We start from the raw sequence: 17,419 nt of genomic DNA on the forward strand, positions 1-17,419 counted from the left end.
TTTGATACCTAACCCTGTTAACTTGGTGGTCCTGCCCCACTGTTCTTCGCTAACATACTTGCCACAGATGATGAGTACCAGCATTTACTTGCTGAGTTTCCTGTCATCATGGTCCCCACCCTCTCTGCAGCCGTAGCTAAACATGGCGTGGAGCATTACATTACTACTGTTGGTCTGCCAGTTTATGCGCATGCACGCCATCTCGATACGGCTAAGTTAGCGATAGCAAGGGAGGAGTTTGCAAACATGGAGCACCTTGGTATTATGCACCCCTCCAACAGCCCGTGAACGTCTCCATTGCACATGGTACGTAAAGCGGACGGTTGGTGGCGCCGTGGTGGGGTATCTGTCAACTATGTTGCTGGGGCATCTATTTTTTCCAAGGTGGATTTGGTGCAGGGATACCATCAGGTTCTTGTCCATCCTCATGACATGCCCAAGACTGTGATTATCACTCCTTTGGCCTTTTTGAGTTTTTGTGGATGCCCTTCAGTCTTAAGGGTGCGGCACAGACGTTTCAGCGCCTTATGAACTCTGTTTTACGTGGAAGGCCGTTTTTGTTCGTCTACCTCGACAACATACTGGTCGCGTGGTCCTTCCGCTGTGGAACACGCAGTCCACCTCTGCCAGTTGTTTGAGTGTCTCAGTGACTACAGTTTGATTGTGAATCCAGCTAAATGGCAATTTGGTCTGCCAGCCATTTGAGTTTTTGGGACATTGCATTTCTCCACAAGGGTCGGTTCCCCTCCCCACTAAGGTTGAGGCAGTTTCTGAACAGAATTACCACTATAGCTTTAAGGGCACGTAAGGCAGCCAGGACATGGGAGTGGATACCTGGATGGGTGCAGGCATATGACAGTGCCAAAGCTGCCCTTGCTAAGGCTGCACTCTTGGTCCACCCATTTCCCGCGGCTCCTGTTGCCCTTACAACCGATGCCTCTGATTTTATTTAGGAAATACAGTACGTTTGACAGGAGCTCCTCGCCCTTTTTCTTGTGACGCATCATTTCTGGTTCCTGCTTGAGGGCAGAGACTTAACTGCTTTTCTGGACCACAAGCCTCTCACGTTTGCCATGGCAAAGTCTCAGAACCAGGGTTGGCACGGCAGCAGCAGCAGCAGCATTATGCCATTTCAAAGTATACCACTGACATTCAACACATTGCTGGCAAGTTTAATCTGGTGGCTGACTGTTTGCCGCAGGTTAGTTCTGTGCATTTGGAAGAGGACTACTCTGCCATGGCTGCTGAACAGCTTACCGACACAGAGGTTCAGGCTTTTAGGACGGCCGAGTCCGGTTTGCATTTGGAAGATGTCTCATTTCAGGACAGTGGTGTAACCCTTCTTTGCGATATCTCGTTAGGCAGGCCTTGCCCCTTGATTTCTGCTTGCTGGCGTCAATGGGTTGTGGACGCAGTTCATTCCCTTTCGCACATGGGAGTTAAAGCTTCTTTTGACTTGATGGGGTTGAAATTTATGTGGCCCATCCTCCGAAAAAAGGTCAGGATGGGGGCTTCCTCATCTGTTGCATGTCAGCGCGCCAAGGTTCAAGTAGTTTCCCATACCCCAGAGGAGGTTTGAACATGTTCATGTGGACCTGTTAGGCCCATATCCCCCTTTCTGAGGTTTCACTCATCTCCTCACTATGGTGGACAGGACGTTTCAGTGGCCTGAGGTGGTTTCCTTGTCTTCAATCACCTCGTCAGATGTCGCTCGCACATTTGTATCTTCCTTGGTATATTGGTTCGCTTCTGGCAAGGGTCCTCAATTCCCCTTTGAGCTGTGGACTGCAGTGGTGGAGAACCTGAGCATCAAACTCCATTGCACTACCATGTACCACCCTCAGGCCGATGGCCTTTGCGACAGGTTCCACCATACCACGAAGGCGGCCTTACAGGCCTTGCTGGTGGACAGCAGCTGGGCTGACTGCCTTCCTTGGATCCTGCTGGGCCTGCATTTGGCTTCTAAGGAGAACCTCTGGTCTTCTTCAGTTGTGCTGGTCCTGGGTCAGCCTTTGAGGTTGCCCGGGGGAGTTTTTTCCTGGTACTTCTGGTTCAGTTGTCGATACCGTGAGCAGGTCGTTTTTTCTGGGGGATGCTAGCCCAAGTGGCTGTGCATCACTGCTTTCCACAGTCGCATGTGCTAAAGGACCTAATGTCTGCCAAGTACATTTTTATCCACCATGATGCACACCGTTCTCCACTTCAACCACCTTAGATTGGTCCATTAGGTTTATTAGAGGGGGGGCGAAGGATTTTTTTGGTTGAGCTGGGAGTAGTGAGGAGCGTGTTTCAGAGGATCACCTTAAGCCTGGTCATGTGTTTCCAGATGGTTCTATTGAGTTGGCCGAACTTTCCCGGCACCCGTGGTCGTCCTGTTTTTGCTCCTCGCTCTCAGGCCCTGCCCCCTGCTGCTGTTGTTTCCCCTGCAGGTGGGCAGTCTCACAGTAGTCAAAGCCCTGCCCCTTTCTCACTTTCTCCACCTTTGGTCACCAAGCACAGCCAGAGTGACCGCTTGCTTAAACCCCCTAAGCAGTACTACTAGTGTGGTATTTGTTTTTGCACTGTTGTTCAGTTGAACGAAAGTTTTGCTGGAGCATTAATTAATTGATTGTTGTTTGAAGTTCGGCATCAATAGAGTTGAGACTCCACATACTTTTTCTCGCCTCTTTTGCTGACTTCCACAATATCTTATTTATTCAAGTAGATCATTATTTCATGTTTTATTTATTTATTTCATTTTGAACACGTTGGTGTTCCAGAACAAATAAACTGATGCTAACAAATGAAAACCACTCAAAATAAAATTTTAATTGTGTTTGCCCTGTGACAGATAACAAGATGTTCAAAGAGGGTCTGCACTACCAAGACTTTTGGCTGGAGGGGGTTGCAGTGGCGGCGTGGCCGTGGCGGCGCCACGCCCTGGCCATATGTCTTGCCTAAAAAAATGGATGAGGAGAACTCTTAAAAAAAAGTTCCAATTGTTGCACTTGAGCAAAAATGTTGCTTTGCTCTATTTGCGCAGTTGGTGCCATTCGCATTGCTCGAAACCCATCCAACCAAAAATGTATTCCTGATTGCGCCTTCACATAGGAACAACATGTATATCACTCGCTCCATTCACCTTGTTCGGGGGTTTGGTATTGTAACGGTTTGGGTTGTGTGGAAGGGTGGAGATGAGGCACAGGCTCGTTGAGACGTTCAGAAACTCACGACCACATTGGTATTGGAAATTCCACAATGTTGTCCTTTAATGAATTCTCTTCACCAACCTTACAAAGCCCGGTTGAACGGCTGCTATTATATCAAACATGACATGAGCAGAGTTCCAACAACCTAAAACGTCACCAAATAAAATAGGGTGCTAACATGACCGCCTCCGTTTTGCATATATATCTCCCGCGCTCTCTACAGAGAAAAACAGTGGCGCATACATATGACGTCACTAGTGAGACTGTAGTATCTTAAAGAGATACACAATTACGGTTGTTACAGTATGAACACACCTTAACAAGGCCTGGTTTGCCATGGTATGGGTTTTTCTTTTTTCTTTTTTTTTTTTTTTCTTTCCCAGTGTCCTGTCTAGCAATGTGGCAATAAGAATTGATATCTTAATGCCAAATAGAGCTCGACAGATTTTACTTTCACAAGTGGAGCAAACAGCTTTCGCCATAATGCTCCGCTTGATTTGTGCATGTAAATAGCTTTATTGTGATTCCTGCAGGGAGAATTTCAAATTATATGGACACTACAATGGGAAAGTAGGAGAGTAAAAGAAAAACAAGAAGAGAGAAAAAAAGAAAGAAGAGGTGAAAGAAAGAAGAGATAAAAGGAAGAGAATGATAAAACGTCCTCTGTCTGCTCCATCACCTGGAAAGAGACACAAAAAGAACAGCACAACCAACAGACATAAAGCAACAGATACAATCGTGTAACACCTTGATACCATTGCTAAATCATATGTATTATTATTTAAGCTGACATGTGTAATGTGATACCTAAAAAAGAAAGTAAAAGAAAATAAATAAATAAATTATAGCCTTTCTGTATATAAGTGAACATTTAATACCTGGGACCCAGCACCTGTGGGAGTTTGTGAGAGTGCACTAGTTTAGGTGAAAATTATCCAGAAGGAAATAGTTCGATAGTGATTGTGGAGAACCGAAGACCCACCTTCCCCGAGCACAGAGGCTGGAGTCAGGGGACCCGTAACCCCGGACTCCCAAAGGGGCCCCCAAAGCAGTGCGCCCGAGAGGGGCCTTCACAGGAAATCTGCAACCCCCCCCGAGGAAAGAGGAGAGACGACCCCGAGGAAATCCCCCAGCCACGGCAATGCCGACGCCCCCAAGAGCCGCGGGGACGAGCCCGTGGGCTCCGCCGGCAGCCGGCCGCGCTGAAGTGGTCCTGGCCATGGGCCCTGGGTGCCAGAGGCCCCAGGGGCACCCCGCCCCCGCGGCAGGGGCTCCGGCCGCCCCCTGGGAGGCCAGGCCCCGCGAAGCCACCGCCGGGAATGGGCCGGCGCCCACCCGGGAACCCGCCCCAAACCCGAGGACCGTCAATGCGCCAGAGGGCCAAGGCGCCTGCCAACGCAGCGGAGGAGGGCAGGATGTGGGGGGATGGGCTCCGCACCTACCGGAGACTTGAGATGTTCTTGGGAGACGGAGCGGACCGGACCCGAACCTGGGAAAAAAAAAAAAAAAAAAAATTCATTCACACCATCCCTCCCTTGTGCCCCACTCGCCACACACAGACACAAAAAAAAAGGACGTTGTACACACATTCCCACATAGCATTCACATCCAAAAATCCCAAGTGGGGGGGGGGGGGTCACCACAATTCAACAATACGACTGCCTGTGCCCGACCCCCGGCCCCGCCCCCAGACCAGACGCCCCCCGTATCAGGCCCCCCAAAGAGGGGGGGCCGACACGACCCGTACGGGCCACCCGACCAGAGCCACCCCTCACCCACTATATACCCACTATATACCTAATAAACCCCCTTTATTAGGTATGGGTTTTTCTTTGTATTCCTGTATTGGACCACTAATGGACTTGTCCAGGTTTTACCTCTCCTCTGTCTCTGTGACAACTGGAAACAGGCTTCTTAATCACCTTTAATGGGATTAAGTGGGAATCAGCGATTGCTTAGTAAATATAAACATACTGAGGTATGTTTTTTAGTAAAATTAGTGAAATCACTGGGTTGACCCAAGTAAATGCAATGCTGGAACAGAGTATTTCTGATAAAAGAAAGTTTACAATCCAACCTGTGGTTGTACCATTAAAGTAAAGTACAGCAAAGCACACTTAAGAGCTGGAGTTGAAGGTTTAGATGGAGCTGAAGGAGGGAAGTCTGAGCAGCAGAGGTGTAGAGACAGACGTTTATTAAGGCCGTAGCAATCTGGGTCAACAGGAGATGGAAATGCTGCCAGCTGTTCAGTCAGCTCCGGTCATAAATTTCCTTATGTATAAAGCATTATCTTAATCGCTCCTGCATTGCCTTCATACTGCCACTGGTAAGGCTGAATTATCTTCTGCTTGTTATGTGACAGCCCCCACTGTCACATAACAGGAAAGTGAGTTTTAACTATTTCTGTTTCCTTGTCATATATGTCTTTATTTTTCTTCAAAACTAGTGCAGCTCTTTAGTTGGTGTCAAAATCTCATTTTCCTTCTTTACAAAATGTTCAAAACCATTCATAGTGGTGAGATAAGGCCTTTAAATAATAAATACAATGATAAACTTGAATGTTAAAACTCAGCCAAACTTAAAGGGCAAGAACATGACACAGAAGCTAAGCTGTAGTTTTTAAAAGTGTCTTTTAATTCATATCTGTAATGAACAAGTTTAATAGAAAGTTTATTAGTTTCTGGTTCCTTTGTGAGGAGGTGGAAGTTGGTTCCCTAATGAACAACCTGGAATAAGTGTCTCCAGTGTGTCAGTGTCTTCTGCATTTGCTGTCTGATCTCAGTGGTTCTGATGCCGTAGATGATCGGGTTGAAGCAGCTGGGAAACAACAGATACATGGTGCTGAAGAAAACCCGGATGGCTTCTGGAAGCCCGCTTTTAACTCGATATGAAAGGAAAGCAATGAGAGCTAAGGTCAGACTGAAGGTGAGGACGATGATGTGAGTGATGCAGGTGTGCAGTGCTTTTACACCTGAACTGCTGGATCTCAACACAGAACTGAATATCACAATGTAAGAGGTAGTGATGACAAAGAAGTCAAAAACAGGGATGAAGAAAATAGCCATCAGTCCAGCCAGACTGTTGATGTTGGTGCTCCCACAGGCCAGCTCCACCAAGGCCATGTGCTCACAGAAACAGTGGTTTATCACATTTCTGCAGAACGAAAGCTTTCCTGCCAAACTCACAAACAGAGTGATGAGCAGCATGTTTCTGACAGCGAGCGGGATGACAAACTTCAGGAATCTCTGCAGCGCCATCAGTTCATGGTAGCGGAGAGGCGTGCAAATGGCAAAGTATCGGTCCAGAGCCATCCAGACCAGGAAGGTGGTCTGAAAAGCTCCAAAGCAGTGAATGAAGTGCATCTGAACCAGACAGCCAATCACAGAGATCCCCTTCCAGTCAAACAGGAAGCTCAGCAGCATGTTGGGGACAAAGAACACTGGGAGGCAGAGTTCAACACACGCCATGCCGGCGATGAGGATGCTCATGGGCTGATGAAGGCTTCTCTGAGAAATGACGACATACACCAGCAGGGAGTTGGCCAGCAGAGCCACGATGAACATGAGGAAGAACGGGACGAAGAGGACCGGCCTCAGTTCTCCGAGTTCTTGAAAACCAGTGAGGATAAAGTGCTTGTGTGAGGAGACGTTCTGCATCTTTTCTTTCTTCAAAAAGCTGCCAATTCAAAGCTTCAACAGAGCCAGCCTGCAGCAAAACATCAAATAAAATGGTTACAAAATGTACAAATCAATCCATGTTTTTAAATCAAAGATACGAAATAGTAAAAAGAGAAAACACAGGATGGATGTGCAGGAAAGGCCAGCATGCATTTGATTTTGTCATATTGGAATACCTTCAGTGTTTGGGCATTACCAAGCAGCAGTATATGAGACAAAGTGCAGAGTATATCCAGCCTAAGGATAGCATCTGATCAGTAATGATAATTTGGTGACCCAAACTGAATGTCTGCAACAATGCAACCTAGGCAGATATCAGCTTATGTGATTCAGTTACCCTTTCAATCATTTGCTACCTTGTTGGATAGTAGCATCATGAATCTGCACTCCTTCAGCTTTATGTTAGCATGGTGGGGCTTTCCCTGCAGCTGACGGTCATTTCAGCTGCTTGTATCCAGGATCCCCTTGAATTTTAGTCATAAAGAATCTCTCATGGACACAGGTTAAGGTTGGAGCATAGATGACCCAGCTGTAAAGGCCCAACTATTTTATTTTTTACTGCTACAGACAGTGGGAAAGCCTCCATAGCTGGAAAATGAAGTTAGAGGAGCTGACACTCATAGTTGCTTGGGTATGAATCCCTCCAGAAGCTCTAGGTCATGGCCTTAAAATACCAACAGAACCATATATGTAACCTGCAAATTGCAGAAACGACACCCCAAGGGTCCCAAACCAGAGCCCTCTTTCCCTTGTTCAGATTATTATTTTCTGACATAGCAGTAATTCACCACAAATATCATCTCACTGCGTTTTAGGAGAAAAACTGATAAAAATCTAATCTGAAAGCTGCACTTTTCTTCTGTCAGAGGACCAATGACCGTGGCCTTAGACTGGCTAATCATATGCCAACAGAAACTCTAAAAGACCTCAGACATTTTTTAGTTGCAAAAGTCACTTTTTATCTCTGGAGCTTGAAGGTTTCCTGCAATAACAGCTCAGGAACATGAACGAGGTTTTCTGGTCATAAATGTTTTCATAGCCCATCTAAAAGAAAACTTTACAGAAGAACAGATCCAGTCTAACTAAATAAGGAATTCCTGTCATTTCATGTTTAGGAGGGATCTTCCTAAACAGTCTGCAGCTTTTCTGCTGGAGCAGACTCAGCAGAGTTTTCTGTTTCTACCTGCATGACAGCTTTATGTGAGAAAGAACCAGTAAACCGTCTAAAAAATCCAAAACGCTGTTTTACAGAAATAAACAGAGGTTCAGAAGGAGAAGGGAGGAGAAACAGCTGCAGCAGCTTCTCCTTTGTCTCCCAGAGAAACAAGGTGCTACATGATTTTAAACAACCAGTCCAGGAAAATTAGACATCATCCCCTACAAATCATTGCATGAGGTAATTAAAGCCTCAGCAACACAAGATTCATATAACTCGTTTAATATTATGCAACGTATGTAACATGATATTAGTCTATAAATGGAGGGAGTTTCTCTGGATCTGTTTACAGAGAAAAAAATTATTCGCTCTGCTCCCCAGCTTTTATTTTTCCGTAAACTCCCTCTTACAGTTTTCAACATCTTTTGGCATAGAGGGATTAAAACATCTTCACAAGCACCTGCTGAGGAGGAAATGATGAGCTGACTTTCATGGACTGAAAGGTCTGAAAGACAGTTGAGGGAGACAGCCTAACTGGAAGACAACCTTCTTTTTGTGAGGAAAATATCAAATATCTGTCGAGCAGATACCAAGTAAGCAGCATCAAACATAAGTTGCATACACAAACAGAAGAAAGCAGCAGATTCAGGAGAACATTTAAACAGCAGAAGGAGATAATTTATCTGTAACAAGAACCCTGAAAACATTCTCGTCACCAACAAGAGCAGAAGTTAGGGTCAAAAACCTGCAGAACCTCAGCAGGTGGAGTTAAACACGACGAGGTGCTGGCAGCAAAGACAGCTACTTGTTGTTGGAGCAAAGAGATGATTTGTGTTGGAAGAACTGCTGATGAATCCTCTTTATGCCTTCTGTCTGATACTGCTGGTCGCTGGAAACCCCCACAGAGACACAGCGCTGTGCAACCAAACATGCTATGGGCGTTCATCCGTTATTGGCAGAACGTATTGAAACAGGCTCTCAGTTCAGTTCACAATAGCTAAAACTGAATCATTGCCTACATAAATATGTGCTCAGTCATCGTTTTTCGCCAAATACAAAATGGCGTGACGTGTTAATTGTCAATCAAAGACATCAATGTTATTTCTTAGTATGTTCTCCTTGTCTTAATATTTCTATCTGCTATATTCTCTTCTTAGAACCAAGTGTAATCACACTGAAGTCTTTAGGAAGCTGCTCTCTATTGCATATCGTCTTGTCTTTTGCTGTCAAGTTGAAGTTATTTAGTCGCGTAACTTGTGTATTTTAACTCTAGTAAAGTGTCATCCCAAGCTAAAGTATAAGCTGACAAAACCTCCATTGATGTAATATGAGGAAATAAATCTGTCCCGCTACTTTAGATGTTCTTACTGCAATTCTCCTTTGAAGCAGCAGGTGGTGCTGCAATGAAACCATGCCTCTATTCAATAAGTTGTAGCAGAAAAAGTAAGATGCAAAACGGGTTTGCACTCCGGGGGTGCATCCAAAAATGCTTTAATTATACCTCCCAGGAACCCTTTTTTTTTTACCTTTCATGAGGTCAACATCAAGAACTTGGGAAGGAAAGGAGCTTTGGACTGCTGCGCCAATTTCAGACTGCCTTTAACTCCGATATCATTACTCGATGGAAACATATAAGGTAAAGTAAGGTAAGTACTTACTGTACCTTACTTTAAGGCAGTGCTTCTCAAATAGTGGGGCGCGCCGGCGCGGTGTAATACCTGGGGGGGCGCGTGTGACCCTGGGGAACAGGCTTTTTTTTTTTTTTTTTTTGGTTATTTTTGGCCGTACTAGTATAAAGTGTAATTGCGCATCCACTACAGTAGGGGGCAGTGGCGCTCTCATTGTTACTTTTGTCACGTTTGCAACAGTGCAACATTTTACGACTTACAGGTTTGCCTTGGTTACCAGTGTTGAGTCAACAGAAAGCTCCGACTGCGTTCTGTCTATAGCCTCCGTTATTCAACATAACAACCCCCAACATGAAAAAGTTTTTAACAGGGATGAAAAGGAAAGCGGAGCGAGACAAAGATAATGAGACAAAAGAAAGTCACCCGAAAGCTAAGACGAGGAAATACGACGAAGCGTATTTAGCGCTTGGCTTCACGGTCACTACAGTTGGAGAAGAGGAAAGACCGCTGTGTTTGGAGTGTCTAAAAATGCTCGCAGCGGACAGCATGAAGCCAAATAAATTAGCGCGTCACCTAAATACGTTACACCCCAATCACGGCGATAAGCCGCTACAGTTTTTTTAGCGAAAACGTGCTGAATATTGCCAACAGTCATCCCGCTTTGTGAAGGCTACTTGAGTAAACCATTGAGCGCTGTTAGCGTGCCAAATTGCGCAGTGCAAAAAGCCCCACACCATAGCAGAGGAGCTGATACTGCCTCCTCATTTTGATCAAAAAAAGAAAGAAAAAATGAGCACAAATTGTTTAATTCATTTTGGTTTTGTAGGTTCAAGTGTTTTATATATTGTGCTCCTGAGTTAATGTTGCTGAACTGAATATATATTAGTTATTATTTTTTTAGTTTTTGTAGTTTATTAGTTATAATCATTAAATATTATTTATTGATCTGATTTAATTTTGCAATGGTGCAATTAGTTGGTCAAACATGTTTACAGTTTAAACAAGGATTTATTTATTTTTAATTTCAGGCATTGATGCACTTAAAATATTTTCTGTTGCAGACTTAAAACACGATTTAATAAAGTTATTCTTTGTAAGTTTGACCATATGTCTTTCTTTTTTTCTTTAATGTTAATAAGGATAAAATGTTATGCAGGGATGGATAGTCACGGTGGGGAGTGGGGGGCGCGAATCGTTTTCTTCTTGCTGGGGGGGCGTAAAAGAAAATAATTGAGAAGCACTGCTTTAAGGTAAGTTTATTTATATAGCACTTTTCTGTAACAAGACAATTCAAAGTACTGTACATGAACAGAAAATCATTACAGACATAGGAAAAAACAAAGGAATAAGCGAAATAAATCCTTGACGAGACAATTTCATATAGTAACAAACATACAGAAAACATAGAATCACAGTACTTACTTGTTTCTATCCATGATAAGAAATAACCTAAGTATATCTTTGGAGGTTTCTGAACTAAAGTAATTTTGTCCAACCTTTCCAAAGCTACAAATAGAAAAACTTCAGTGTTTCATTGTTTCACTGGAACGAGCTTCATCACTAAAAATTCAAAGCTTAAGTTTTTCTATTCCTACATTCCTCAAAGCTACAATTTAAGGTTTCTGAGCTGACATTTCTGAACCACAGCTAAAATGGGAGAATTGTTTCTATTCAGGATAATGTTTTACTGCAACAAGCTTGATCGCTAAAAATCCTACGAAAGCTACAGGTTGAAGTCTCTGATCTGACCTTTCTGACACTACAGCTAAAACAGAAAGCAGCAGAGTAAGGGAAGAAAGCACAGGAGAGGCGGTGTGTGTGTGTGCCTGTGTGTTTTAGTGTAAACGTGTGTGTTAGTCTGTGAACTGTCCCAGATAGTACTTGCAGCCATTAGTCTTTGATAGGAACTTTATCAGGCAGTCCAGTAGCTCTGTTCAAGGTCACAGATGTCACAGAGCATCTTGTTTACATGCAGGAGAAATTAAGATTGCATTGGAACGAGTTTGGATAGCAGCATTTATTTTGAGTAGGACGACTCTTATTTTTCTGTCTGCCTTAAAGTATAGCTGGTTCTTCTCAATGGTGATTCCAAACAGCCAAGATTGTGGTCCAGCTTTCTCCAAGATTATTTCGATCCTGCCAGCAAGTTCAGAAACCCTCAGCATACATAACATTTCAGTCTGAGTGCTGGTAGCGGACATGTCCCTCACATGTTCAGGCAGCCATGACATGGGCCGAAACAGACGTTTTCACAATTTCTCAATACTCCAGGTAACCGCCAGCACCAAAAAGCAGAAATTATGTTATCATAAATCCAACTTTGAACAGATTTTCAACATCCTCGACTGACAAATTGAACAGACAGACAGAAGCAGGTAGGGAGACGCGAAAGGAGAGGGGAGAGAAAAGAAAAGCATCCACCTTCAACGAGAAGCAGGAAGAAAACAAGGAGGATTCTAGAAGGCCTACAGCCTTCCGAAAATGAACTACAAAGTGCCGCTCTCTTCTCTCCCGACAATCTCGTCAATTTCTGTAAAGCGTGCTGTGCTTATATGTCACACAAAGGGTTGTAGTATTCCTTTCATTTCCTTAGTGGTAGTAAGGGACATTGTGTTATGATAGGAAGCATACAGGCTCCTACCTTCTTCTTTACTGTCAGCACTATTCGACGCGCCACGGGAGAACCCGGAACAACTTGACCGAGCATAAACGGTGTTAACAGAGAAAAACCTTCTGAAAAAATTTTGATTTTCATTTTATAGGGTGTCGTATATGTGGGTCTGTGTCCGGGCTGTTGGTGATTGTGTCGTCCATTCTCATCTTTCTCCTGCAAAGTGTGACAGTTGGATAACCACACAGGTGTTCATCATCTCCACCTGATTAAAGGAGCTTTTAAGCGGTACCTGAACAAACCTTTGCTCCTTGTTACTCCTGGTTCCTTATTCCCCATGTAACTTCCTTGTCTCCTCTCCAGATACTGCTGCTGTCAGGAACCTGGCCTAGGTTGTTCTCACCATCTCCTCGGTTCGTGCTCCAGTTCCAAATCCTAAGAGCCCTCCTGGCACTTCTAGCTACCTCCACTCCTCTGACTCTGCTGGTGTCACAAGTCCTTCACCTGACCATCATAACCTGTCCACCCTCCAATGCTCCACCACCGAGCCATCCACCACACTCCGCGGAAAGCCTGGCAGGCACAGCCCATAGCCTACCGTTGCCCTTCCAGTCTCCACCGTTTACCAAACCCACAAGTCAGCCTCTGTTCTATCACCTAAGCTTGCTGCTGGTGCTCATCATTGTCCACTTATCATTTTCAGTCCACGATCAGAGCCATCCCAGTCATCCAGTCCCAGTTCAAGAACCTGCCCATCATCCCACAACCCAAACTATCAATAAAGAACCCTTTTCATTTACTGTCTGTGTCCGTTTTTGCTGCTTCAGGCTCAGAATGGAAAACATGAACATGACAGAATGCTCTGACAATCCCAACTCTGGAGCACAAATATAGAGCGCAGTTTCAAACCAGGTTGTACTCCTTGGACAACACGAGGCTTTCCTCCAGTTTCCTCCAGTCCATCCATAAACAACAGGACCAAATTATAATCAAACCTTTAACAAATCTTTCTAACCAGGTTTTGAAAATCTGTTCTCAACTTCTGGGTCCGCCAACTAACCACACTCAGTCAGTTGTTACCGCTGTTGTGGCAGCGCCCGCTACCCCTAGTTTTAAGACAAACTCTTCGCTCATTTCTTGACAACTGCAGCAGAATTTGGTTTACTATCGGACTTTTGAGAGGCCAAGCTCTGCACTGGGCTGAGTCCATTCTATCCTTGTCATGAACGGGGACAGATGTACCCAGGATTTGAACCAGACATGAAGTGGACATGATTAAAGAAGGTTTATCAAAGACAGAATATGGGTGAAAACCGGTTGACAGATAAGCCGTCTGGCTAGACAGGATCAGGCAGGCTCGGTGGTCAGATAATAATCCAGATCGGTACACAAGCAAGCAGGAAGAACAGACAGGGGTCAAGGCAAGCTTGGATAATCCAGAAACAGGCTAAGTCCGGTACACAAATCAGCACGCAGAAACTGGCTGGAAAATCAGATACAGGGATTAGGGTGGCTCAGATGACTAGAGGCAATCGGGTCAGCATCAACAGGCAATGAGAAAAGAACGCTGGATAAGACTGAAATTGATCTGGCACTGAACAAAGGAATTAAGCAGGAATAAATAGGGGAGTGAACAGGTGAGCAGGAGTGAAGACTAATTACAGGAAGCAGGTGAGAATGACCTGAGGGAAGGTGGTGACTGAAACGAACCGAACTGATTGGCTGGTGACTAGACAGATAGGTGGTGAGGTGAGCTGGCAGATTGCTGGCAGGTGAACTGAGGTGACTGATTAGAGGCTGGTGACAGAATGGATCTGAGTAGGCCGCAAGAACTGATTACAGAAATCAAAGTACAAAATAAAACCAAAACAAAACCCAAACTATGACCTAAACCAAAACTAAGACAGAACCTAACTAAGACATAAACTCAAACCATGACAATCCTCCTAAGGAATACACTTCTGACACCATCCTATCATTACTCATGAGCAAGATACCAAGATACTTAAACTCCTCCGCTTGAGGCAGAGACTGACCCCAACCCAGAGGGGGCAGTACATCTTAACAGAACCACATCATCCACAAACAGCAAAGATGCAATCCATAGGTTCCCAAACCAGACCCACTTCTCTGCATGACTACGTGTTGAGATCCTGTCCATGAACACCACAAACAGCATTAGTGACAAGCGGCAGCCCTAGCAGAGTCCAACCTGCACTGGGAACAGGCCTGACTTATGCCAAGAGTATGGACACAGCTCTTGTTTTTCTACTGAAAGGGCATTTTGGATTTTCGTTAATTGTTATTTCAACTTGCACACATACACACACACACCTGTCACCCCAGTCCCCATTACCTTAACAGGCATGCGGAGCACATTTACATGTTTACAGTGTGAACAATAGATTGCAATTTTAATTAATTGCCCTTTCTGTTCATTTGACCGCGCAGGTGTCTCAAGGTTCATGGTATTTCCATGACCCCTCCTCCTCCCCCCCCACCCCGATTGGAGAATGAGTGAAGCAATTTTTTGTGTGGTACTGAAGAGCTTAAAAGCAGCAGAGCAGAATGAGAAGTCGCAGTTTGAAGGCTGCTGCAGGATTTCATCAGACATTGATTATTAGCTCAAGGTTGCAACCTTCACTGGAATAGAACAGGGTTTGAAAATGTTTCTCTGCTTTTATGGCACAATCTTTTCTTAAGGTTTCTAACAACTTTCATTAACCAGAAGCCCTTGTCTTAAAAGATCTGATTGCATTAATAGGAATGAATCTTTCACAGGTGTCACATTTCACGCTAAGTGCCTACATTGATATCGGCCTGTTAAAGTATGCAGTTTTCCTTTTCCTTGTGAGTGTTTATATTATAATCTTATTTTCTAACGTGCTGCTGATCGTGGTGATCTGTGTGAATAAGAGCTTACATGAACCTATGTACATGTTTCTGTGCAGCCTGTTTGTGAATGAACTGTACGGCAGCTCAGGCTTGTTCCCCTTCCTGCTGGTCCAGATCCTCTCTGACGTTCACATTATTTCTGTTCCTCTCTGCTTCCTGCAGATATTCTGCCTCTACATGTATGTAAATGTGGAGTTTTACAACTTGGCTGCCATGTCTTATGACAGATATCTGGCCATCTGTCATCCTCTGCATTACAACACGCGGATGCAGATGAACACAGTTATCAGGCTGGTTGTGTTATCATGGTTTCTTCCTCTGCTGAACATAATTGTGATGATTTCTCTGAATGCGTCCTCTAGGTTGTGTGGGAATGTCATCAACAGAGTTGTCTGTGTCAATCATTATATTACAAAGTTGGTGTGCAGCGATGCAGCAGCCAGCAACATCTACGGACTGAGCTACACCTTCACTGTTCTCATCGGTCTTGCTGCATTGATCGTCTACACATACATGAGGATCCTGAAGGTGTGTTTTTCAGGATCCAAACAAACCCGGCAGAAAGCCGTCAGCACCTGCACACCTCACCTGGCCTCCCTGCTGAACTTCTCCTTTGGCTGCTTTTTTGAAATACTGCAGAGCAGGTTTGACATGAGCAGTGTTCCCGGGGTTCTGCGTATCATTTTATCATTATACTTTGTCACCTGTCAGCCACTTTTTAACCCAGTTGCATATGGGCTTAAACTTAGAAAAATACGTTTAACCTGTGAAACTCTCTTCTCTGGTCGGAAATAACCTGTTTTCTTTTTTTGAAGCATATTTTAACAATTTTTCAACCAGCCTAAAAAAATGATCAGTACTAATGTTACAGTGTATTTTATTTGCTTCTGAATAAATCTTTTGTTGAAGTTTTTGGATCTGTTACAAACCTCCAACTGATCTGTGTTTTTTATGGGAGAAAATAAAGAGAACACATGAGATGTGCTCTTCTCTGATTTATTATCCAGTCGTCAAATGTATAAATGATAATAACTGAGACAAAATAAGATAAGAATTCCTTATTGTTCCGCAATAGAGAAATTTGGCTGTGACAGTGGCAGCTATTGAAAACAATTTTTCAAAGTAAAAAATATAAATAGATCTGTCCAGGGTTTACCCCGCCTCTCCCCCACTGACCGCTGGAGATAGGTACCAGCCACCCAACCCTGCATGTGAAAGCGGGATTTCCCCTCACTGTTTGTTATTTTTGTTTAACCACTAGCAGCAACAATTAGACAATTAGACAAACTAAAGATATTAAGATATTATAAAATGCATGAAAATAGAGCATGGAATTAGCCTTTATGCGGATGTTGTATTATTCTATATTCCAGCACTCAGACACCTCTCTCTCTCAGGTAATTAGATTACTAGAATATTTCTCAAGAGTTTCAGATTATGCTATAAATTGGTCAAAATCTACAGTACTGCCAATTAACTGCTCTTTACAGAGCCCCCTAAATATATAACTGCAGTCAGGGAGTATTAAATATTTGGGTATTACTGTGTCACCTTAACTGGCGGATGTAACAAAACTTAACCACATTCCTCTTTTAAAGAAGGTAGAAGAGGATCTTGACAGATGGAAATTGCTACCAGTTTCACTTATGGGTAGGGTTGCTTCAAATGATGGTTTACAGTAAACCATCATCTGACTGGTTTAAATCTTTGGACTCCTCCATTTCTAAATGTCTTTGGAAAGATACCCCCCCCCCCCCCCCATCATCTTAAAGACGCTACAGAAGTCTAAAGATAGAGGGAGACTAGATCTGCCTAACTTCTATCACATCTCAAAATGGATAAAACATAATTCGTTAGATGAGCCCTGGCTAGAACAGATAATATGTGATGATATCAGGCTTTCTGATTTTCCGTTTCTTAGCTCAAATATAAAACGGCATGCATGCTTTGCAAAACATCAGCTCTTCTCCGATAGCATGGTGGGAGCTTCTTAAAATGACGGAGTCATCACTTATCCTACAAAAAAATAATATGACCATACTGGAAGAATAAAGGTATTGAATACCTGGAACCTATATTTGAAGGAAATTAGTTTATCTCAGTTTTGGGTTGTTGGTTCCGGATTGCAACAGGTCTTAAGCATGCAGCCTGTCACCAGATTAAATTTTGTTCTGAAAAGAACAGAGACAACAATGTCAGCAATGAGTGGTGTGCTTCCTGCTGTCTCTCAAGCCAGTCTGTTTTATTAAGACAAATATATTTCC

The 17,419-nt window shown here is 43.9% G+C and overlaps 2 protein-coding genes across 2 annotated transcripts; one reads left to right on the plus strand and one right to left on the minus strand.

The window, feature by feature from the left end:
* Positions 1–5,830: 5,830 nt before the first annotated feature.
* Positions 5,831–8,884, minus strand: LOC105921654 (olfactory receptor 52E4-like). Its single transcript, XM_012857510.3, has 2 exons — positions 8,776–8,884; positions 5,831–6,893 (listed from the first exon to the last, which is right to left on the minus strand). The coding sequence occupies exon 2, from the start codon at positions 6,842–6,844 to the stop codon at positions 5,903–5,905; it is 942 nt and encodes a 313-aa protein (XP_012712964.2). The 5' UTR covers positions 6,845–6,893; positions 8,776–8,884; the 3' UTR covers positions 5,831–5,902.
* Positions 8,885–14,861: 5,977 nt separating this feature from the next.
* Positions 14,862–16,105, plus strand: LOC105921648 (olfactory receptor 10A3-like). Its single transcript, XM_036131589.1, has one exon. It carries the CDS (start codon positions 15,027–15,029, stop codon positions 15,948–15,950), a length of 924 nt encoding a protein of 307 aa, XP_035987482.1. The 5' UTR covers positions 14,862–15,026; the 3' UTR covers positions 15,951–16,105.
* The last annotated feature ends 1,314 nt before the right edge of the window (positions 16,106–17,419 follow it).

This window comes from Fundulus heteroclitus, unplaced genomic scaffold, assembly GCF_011125445.2.
Source record: "Fundulus heteroclitus isolate FHET01 unplaced genomic scaffold, MU-UCD_Fhet_4.1 scaffold_44, whole genome shotgun sequence".
In the NCBI taxonomy this organism is placed as follows: domain Eukaryota; kingdom Metazoa; phylum Chordata; class Actinopteri; order Cyprinodontiformes; family Fundulidae; genus Fundulus; species Fundulus heteroclitus.

What these genes read in the sequence shown, in the direction of transcription:
- LOC105921654 (XM_012857510.3), bottom strand. Translation starts at nt 6,844, where the DNA reads ATGCAGAACGTCTCCTCACACAAGCACTTTATCCTCACTGGTTTTCAA.
- LOC105921648 (XM_036131589.1), top strand. Translation starts at nt 15,027, where the DNA reads ATGAATCTTTCACAGGTGTCACATTTCACGCTAAGTGCCTACATTGAT.